This window comes from Opisthorchis viverrini (assembly GCF_000715545.1).
Source record: "Opisthorchis viverrini unplaced genomic scaffold opera_v5_155, whole genome shotgun sequence".
In the NCBI taxonomy this organism is placed as follows: domain Eukaryota; kingdom Metazoa; phylum Platyhelminthes; class Trematoda; order Opisthorchiida; family Opisthorchiidae; genus Opisthorchis; species Opisthorchis viverrini.
In genome coordinates, this window is record NW_008751811.1 from 1 (window position 1) to 8,818 (window position 8,818).

The 8,818-nt window shown below is 40.6% G+C and overlaps 1 protein-coding gene across 1 annotated transcript in view; it reads right to left on the reverse strand.

Moving 5' to 3' along the window:
- Positions 1-1,370: 1,370 nt before the first annotated feature.
- T265_06997 (hypothetical protein) overlaps positions 1,371-8,818 on the reverse strand; it is a gene marked incomplete at both ends in the record, with an annotated part of 14,255 nt that continues 6,807 nt past the window's right edge. Inside the window, one exon of the mRNA XM_009172418.1 lies at positions 1,371-1,529. Within this exon, the coding sequence (XP_009170682.1) occupies positions 1,371-1,529 (159 nt within the window). The remainder of the gene's footprint in view (positions 1,530-8,818) is intronic.

Sequence of the window (8,818 nt, forward strand, 5' to 3'; positions counted from 1 at the left end):
CAAGCAAGCAAGCAATAAACCAATCGGTCAACTTACCAGTTATGAACTGTGTAACGTACGCACATTGGTTCCAGTTCCAATCCCCGAAAAGTGGGATAGTGTGGGACACAGCCAATCCTTAGAAACGATGGCACGTTTAGTTAGCCTAGGAAGGCGATACCCTTGATGAGGATACGCCATGGGCTGCGCGATTAAGCCATTTCTGCATGTCATTAACCGTTAGGGAGTTAAGGCCTGGGGTCTCCATCCAGGGAGCAGCAGTTGTCGTCGCGCCTCCGTTTACTGGTTGTATTTTCATACTTCTTGGCAGGTGATATACTGTCTAACTCGCGGTGCCTTCTACTTAGCACAGAGCTGTAAGAAAAGTGCTCTGCGAGGCATACGGGGAGATTAGGTATGTGGAGTGCATATCCTACCTATGCAACGTGAGAAATTCCCCTATCGAGAGGGGTTCCTTCACCCTAGGACCATTTGGCATACCTTAGCATTACTAATCTTATTTTCCCACCAGACCCGGCCAGACACCGATGGCCAAACGACTTAGTCATCCATGTGTCATCTGAGCGTAAAGGCCACATCTCTAATTCGAAAGCAGTATGGATCACATTGAAGCAGTGTGTGTGTGTGGACGTCTTGTCGGCGCCATAGGTATTGAAGGTTCGAAAAGCTGGTTGCTACTTGTCTTCTTTCGACCAGTTGATCGAACCAGCTGAAACAGAGCGCGGCTGTTGCCTGCAGCGAAAGCATTCTCCCTATCTCAGGCCTTCAAACAACAGTGTTCGCCGTCATTCTTCAAGCTTCTAGTGGTCTATAGATTTGCTTGCACCATCACAGTCGCTAGTTTCTATTATGGTCCTGCTGATCTAGACAATATCGAGTGTTCATTAAGTGGCCTGGACAAACAGTTCTGAAAGCTGAGAGCATATCTTCTTTAACGAAAGACGAAGTGATATCCGGACTCGCAGCAGTGGCCTGAACAGTGTCAAGTCACATATCCAGAAGAAACTGTGACTGATTGCCACATGGTCCAAATGAGCCCATGAATGTCTTGCGCTTGGTGGCCTTCAAGTAATTTGATGCGAGTGTTTGTGTAGAAAATTCGTACTAGCCAGGAAAAAAAAATACTGATCAGCACACATCTGAAGCAGTCACTCTTCATTATCCGTACGTTGAGTATCTACTCTAAATATGCCGCCTGACTGTGCTTCTTCAGGACTTGGTCGTCCAACTTGGGCGTGTACACCATCCGCCAAGATTACTACATCCGTTCTCATTAGTGACTGACAGATTTTAACAAACCCGTCGTTCTTAATCTTAAAACTGGGCTCATTTGGAATGTACGATGAGACGACAAATAAACTCGGCTTACCTCAGCAAAATGCATTGAACTTAATTGAACCGGACAACCGAACAGCGAAAAGGCGACTGTTTACTGGGATCCATTCTTTTAAGGCTTTTTCAGTCTTTGGGTTGAGTGCAAATCCCACAACGCTATCACCACCAGCCATTGCTTCAGCATCCCCAAATATCTGAAGAATGAAATGTGAAACGCCTGGGTTCCTCTTAAGCGGCTTGACGTTCACGACCAAACTGAGGTTTTGTGTGCACATTACGGAGAAAACACACATTGACAGTTAGGAAAAGCAAAGTTTCAATAAGAGATGTCCGTTTCCGATTCAACATGTGGTGTGGACATTGAAGGATGCAACATGTATCACATCTTTAGAGTTTGGAAAGTGATTGTTTTCGCTTTTTGGCGATGGTCTGGTCACGGAACAATGTCTAGGGGAATAGCAGATGGGCTAAACACACTGCATTAGTCGATGGGTGTCATGGGTGAATGGAGGAAGCAAGGTGAGTGAAGAGCTGCAAGGAAAACTAATACTTTCCGGTTTCCAAACTGGAGGAAGTTTAGATGAAATACCTTACTTCAGGCTGTTGAATGAATGTAAAATTTTTAGGGCCCTGCCCCTAGCCTCTTACCCAAAAGTCTGAAGCACGAGGCAGCGGTTTTTGGAATTGTTGGTACACTTCCAGGAACCGCGTTTGGTGAGAAATGACAGAAGCTTTGAAAAATTGAGTCATCAAAATTCACCAAGAGAAGATGGACGAATGAATTGCAGGTATTTGTGAGAGGCACTCAACAGCTTACAGCCAGTTCCTTCCTTTGGTGTCAAACTCGCATTTTAACTGATTTATAAGACAACAATTAGTGTAACTTGGATCGTAGTTTGAGAAGGATTTCAGGCAAATTTCTAAGAGAAAGCAGCACAACGAATGATGGCCTCTAAACTAGCTTATTTATCTAGATTTCTTGAGGCCTTGGAGGTCTCAAGACCACGGAAATCCTCGTGAACGCAAATTGGTCTAATGCAACCTGTGATGGATTGCAAACGAATGCAAGAACAGCAATCTGTGGAAGAATTGAGAGAACCAGCTAAACATATTATTTATTGAGTATTTTGCTATGTTCCGTCATCTGGAAATGTTTGAATTTGTCGTGGAAAAACAGAGAAAAAACGTGTTGCGGAGCGTTTTGATTTAAAATATTCGGGATAGGTGTTTAAAAATCTACCCTGCTGATTGTCCCTCAAGCTGCACCACATGTGCTGGACATGTGCACCTTGTCGAAATTTGAATACTTTGTGCACATTTCACATGTGCCTACTCCTCAGCAATCAAGGTTACCCAATCGGTTGTTTATCGGCTCGAAGTAATGATATTGAGCGTGACCGTTAGTTTGAATTTACGCAACCAGTTGCTCTGGCAACTCGGTTGTCAACTCTTTAAAGGAAATAAAAATTCCTTCATAAATTCAGTCTTTACATACATTCATTTACAGTTTGAAGACTGTAATACTAGTGGTGGATGCAATACCACTCCTAGGTTTTTTCCACTACGGTCTTTCCCAAACTAAGCATGACGAAAGATCGTTGAGCTTGTTCACATTGGGATACTCAAGACCTTGGGTTCCATTTTTTGTTTTCTGTTTTTCCAGCGATGCTTAAACTAGATGCTGTAGATTTCAGAAGCTCTCCACCGTTTTGTTCTTCCCAGGCCAGAGTGAAGTGTGCAGTCAAGAGAGGTGGAAAAAATTCAACTGTCATACAACTTGTGTTTCTGCTTCCAGTTCTCAGGTCTAATGCAGACAGCGATTAGAGTTAATGAGAGGACAGCTAATGATAAACGTGGAACAGGTGATTTCAAACGATGACACACATTTATTACTCTGTTAGGTTGGGGTGAGTTGCCATGGTAACATGATCCAAGCGGTAGCCAATAGAGAGAAATTGATTTTTATATTTTCCGAATCGTACAGGATCCAGCCAGTCCACAAGGAGGCATTCAGTATTGATAGAGTGGATTGGTGGTGCGCTTGATTCTGAGTGGCACTTAGTCAGCTGATCGGCTCGCACAAAGGATGACGACATACCAAACCATATCGGTAGTGGGAATAGCAACACGGTTGTTGGTAGGAGTGAAAAAGTAAGGAAATAATGAGAAAGCCTGTTATAACAAATTTTTTGTGGTATTACTTAAATGTCCCTCTGCTTTCACAACACACGTAGCATTATTCATATTAGGTGGAGCCTTATTGGAATCACAATATACTGAAACGCTGAAATGATTATACCAAGATGAGAGGAAGATTGGTTAATTGTTGAGAAATGTTTTGTGGAGACTCAACAATCATTTTGTAACAGAATGACTTTAGATAAAGGCTTGTTTTGACATTATACCTCACGTACATTCTAGAACTAATATCCGTACCAGAATCTTCTACAACTTTATAACCACTGGACACTCCTGTCAGCTCTACGCTGAAGTTACGTCAATTAAACAAAGGCCTATAAAAACCATTCAACTCGACGAATACATCCTTGCGTTTCCTGTGAGATGTGGGAGATTGCTGTTAGTCGATATTTCCTCAATCTGTTGTAATACAGAGAAGTCAAAACAGACGGTCTGCTAAGCTTCGTGCATATTTTCATGATGGATCTGGCTGGACTGCCACAATGATCTTTTGTTATTCTTTCCAGTGAATCTATTACTACAGTCTTATTTACCCTGGCCCAAGTGAAATTAAAGACAAAGTAGGACGTACAATAATCACAGATTGACTTGGAATCTTGGAAGTCAATAGACTGGCTCATAAAAACACTTGAATGACTTCAGCATATTTTAAATCAATACTCTCAAAATTACGGAGAACTCTGGGAGCCTTCAACCAGGTTTCGCCTTCTTTGAGCTTATCTGGTAGGCAGAGTCTACGAGTTCCCCAAACTTAAGTTCTATTGAACCCATTTTGAACTCAGCGCACCAAATTTTTCATGTTCGTTCAGTTGAATCAAAATAATGAATTCTGCCAGGATCCAGATGAAGTTCTCGTTAAAACCAGTGTGGTGTGCAGATGAGTGTATTTTCTGGGCTATATCGTTTGATTTCGTTTGTTTCACAGTGCACAACGTGCTTGGGGAGACAGCCCCGCGCGAGTAGATTTGGAAACGTCTTTTAATAATATTTTCAGAATCTGAGGCTCAACGTTTTGATATATGCAGACTGATAATTAGTTATATGCAAACTAAGATTAGCTGATCCGGCTCACACAATTTGTCCTTCGGATTTTGAGGCCAACTTGAAGGTTAAAATGGACAAATCGTTGTTGAGCAATCTTCTTTTTGTTCTTCTGGATAGGTGATGAATACGCAAGTAGTGAGGTTGCGTAAGTTCATACTCTTTGGTGAGTTGCAGCACGGGCATCAAAAGGAGAGACTTNTTTGGTGAGTTGCAGCACGGGCATCAAAAAGAGAGACGTGAGTGCAGTTCACTCATCCAGACAAGCCAAGATAAGAGTGCTATTACACCCAGAAAAATTGTGCACAAGGTGGTCGCATGCAACAAACAATCTACTGAGCCAAAATGAACTTTAATGTCAGTGATAAATTGCATTGCAGCAGAATAAGAACTGGTTGCGTTACCGTGAGTGGAGTGGCCCTTTTTGACAAAATATCTATTAATCAATGATGGACAAGTTTAACCAGCTTTCTGTCTCGCGGTTCCAATTTATCAGATAAAAGCAAAGAAATTTCAAGGTGCAACCCTCAAATGAATTCAGAGTAACTGTACTTTGCATACATTACATGTTCTGATACTGCGGAAATTTTGTAAAATAACCCCATTTTGCACTCTAAACTTTCAGCAACTCACTGCTTTAATGACATTAAGTGCCACTTTCCACAAAGCCGTCAACCACAAACAAAGTTTTCTCCCAGGAGACCAGTGGCCAGTTCCAAAGTATGTTCTGCGCACTGCGGATATGTGGCACATTTTTCTGTGATAACATTATCTACTGTTATTATTGTTAACTCTAATAAATAGGTAGTACTCAAAAATTCAGGCACCGATACTGGAAATGAGCTGATCAATGAATCCATGCCTCTGAGGTTGAAGGTGCTCACCAATAAGTTTAGTACCACTAGGCCTGTAATGAGGAACTGTAGGCTAGTAAGTCATACAAATGTTACTTACGTTCTTTAGGTAGATGTACTCCATCACCCATATCGCACAAGAAGCTTGGTGCCGTATAAGCCTACGTAAAAACATTTACTTAACCATCATTAACTCTGTGTAGAATAATCCGGGTTACAAAACATTAGCGCACATTTCTTTTTAATCTTCTTTGTGTGGAATAACGTAGAAATTGAAAAAAAAAACATTTAGAATAATCCTTGGTTACACTGTTCACTAACTCAAGGGACTTCCAGAAATAAATCTGTGGAAAGTCAGGTGGCATAAAGCCATCAGTCAGGAAATGGGTTTTACCGTTCACCCGTACCTTCCGTCGTTATAAGGCACATACGATATACCTCCACTTGATTTACTTATACATGGCTATTTTCTCATTGTGTCTGCAGAGATTTAGACCTTCGAAATGTATTACTACCAAAAGCCAAGCGGGAAATTACTTTTAATGTGCAGATGCAGTTCAATTTCAAAACCTAATTTAATTCCGTGGAGTAGAATGAATAAGATTTTTCTACAATAGCCGTCTAATTCAGATGTTGCATTCAGTGAGAGACTGTGTTCCAGAAAGCCAGAAAAACATACACTATCACTTGAGGTCGTACACAAACATGCCACAATACTACTAATCTGGAAGCAGCAATGTAGCTAAATAAAGCATTTGTCATTAGTCGACCAAACTGGAGAAGAGAGTAACATGCACACCCTTCCGATAGGAACTGCATTCGAGTGTTCTCAACTTATCCACTGTGTAGCCCGACAACAGCGTCGAGTTTGATATTTCGCACTCCGCTCCTCAAATTCTGTCAACATCAAACGGGAAATAAACAGGTCTGCTGCATCGCACTGATTTCTGCTAATGCGTTTGTCAGTCTAAACCAAATTTTGCCTGTGCCTTTTACTGAAATATATAGCGCATCACGGCTAGTAATAATCGATTTTGATTAGAAAACCTCAAACTACAAAAATCGCCCGGTCTGAATGTGTCCTACGCTTTTAGGAGAGTTCATCATATGCTGTCTACCCATCCCATGAAGCCGCTTAAAAGGATTTTCATCTCAAAGCCCCAGACTAGCAAGTAAACCATCTGAATTCAAAGCTTGCCTCAGACTTAAACGTCAAGTTATAAGGGATCATAATTGGTGGAATTGCTACTCTGACACATTTTTCACTCATACGTGCTCTTAAGCGTCTTTGTAACTGTAGTATTAATACGTTGGATACGTATTCTACTTTGTGGATACAAACGCATGCTCCTCTGATCTACAATCTCCTTTCTTCAGTATCTTTTCAACTGAAACGGTTGACTGCAACCGTGACCTTTGTTCACGACCAGCGTTGTCACACTCATGCTTTTAACCGACTTTGAACAACTGAAACCACCTTGTGTGCTCAGCGTTCAAGTTTAACTTATTGCAACTACCCACAGTTAATCAGTTTCACTAACGACAGACTTTCCAGTAATGTGAAACTTCAGACTATTCTAATAAGGTTATGTTGGTCATGACAATTTAATCCTGAAAACGACATACGAGTTATTTCAACAGTTTTGTGCAACACTTGAATCCATTTTAAAATAGACCCTGATGTAATTTTTATTTTTGGGAGAGGGACAGAAGGCTTTCAATTAGGGTAAATCATGAGACCACTTGGTCTGGAAGGCACGCAGTCTTCCAAAGTCATAAAAATTAAGCGAAAATAGGACCGAATAACATTGTGTGCAAAATGATTCTGCACCAATAACCTATTTGAATCACGGTCCAGGACTTCTCAAAGAACAGTTTATTTATTTATTTATTTATTTATTTATTTATTTATTCTGCGATACATTAAACAATGTCATGTCGATGCAGAACAGCACAATTTACTCAGCCAAAAATTGTGTGCACACTCGATGTCCCTGTAAATCATCGGCTTTTGATTATGTTGTGTTTGCTGACATCTGCTGTTGAGAGAACATTCAATGAAAGCACATATGTTTTCTCTCCAATAACAAGCAGCTGATGGACTGAAAATCATCGAATAAGAAGCCTATCATAACTGCATTATTCTTTAGTGTGGGTGTGCTGCAAGTCGTGTAGTACGCAGGAGATGACACATAGGTACGACACATGTTTCACAAAGGGTTAAATGAATTGGAAATCCTGCATAGTGGGTTGAACAACTTTTGCGTGATACTAAAGACCAGATCAGCCCATGGAATCAATCTGACAAACGTCAGGGGATTGTGTTCACGCCACCTGGAAGCATCTGCCCGGACGAACAGTGATTATAGCCCGTTTTCCACCGGTACCGTCAAACGAACCTTTTGAATATGAGATCTTCTAAGTCGAGCCACTCAGTCATAAACCATAAGTGACTCTTCAAAGATGAAACTGACTATACCGGCAAAATTACTCCATTTCCAAAAGGTTTCACATTTTCCTCCGTATCTATTTGAGGATGCAAAACAAAACATCACAATTTTGAAACGCATTGCAGGATAATCTGGAATCATGACTGGTACGTACACATCATGCTCACCACTTTTTTAAGCCATCAAGTTTAGCGTCAAGATTGGAAGGTAATAAATGATGTTGTCCAAAATATAGTAAAGTCCATGTGAACGTCAACAGGTGTGGTACCCTAGCCTCATTTGCAGAAGTTGTGAAAATTAAGGCCCTTTCACTACTGTTTCTTTAACCTTTGAAAATCACCGTGACTCGTTTTTAATGCCACAAAGTCATCTTGGTACTGAAAGGAGATATGTGACATTATCACTAAAGGAACATTTTAAAGCAATTAAATATCAGCACCAATACAACGACACACAAAAGTCTGCACCTCCAAAATTATTTTTACTCAAGGAGAATCACAAACTACAGAGTTTTTTGACAAAAATTACAAACCTTCAATTTCACTTCACCAAACAATAGGGTTTTCAACTACATGACTGTGAGTAGAGAAATTCAAATTGGTTACCGTTTCTGCCTCTGACTTTTCAAGAATGACGATTACTGTGAAACATGTTTTTTGTTCAAAATTCCACAAGTTATTTTTCAGCCCCTATCAGCTCACTATCGTCGGTCTCACTGGTGCCATTTTATATAGCCGCTGTGGAATTTAGTTGGCTTATTTCAGGAGAACCCATCAGGGTATTCTAATGAAAGGAATCGCCTGACGGAATCAGAAGTCCTGAGGAGAATTAAGCTAAATTTTATTTGAAAATTTTAATTCCTACATAATTTTTATTAGCAGTAGCGTTTATTCAACTAAACCAATCGTTATTTTTCGCGTGTCCACGTCCTTTTGATTA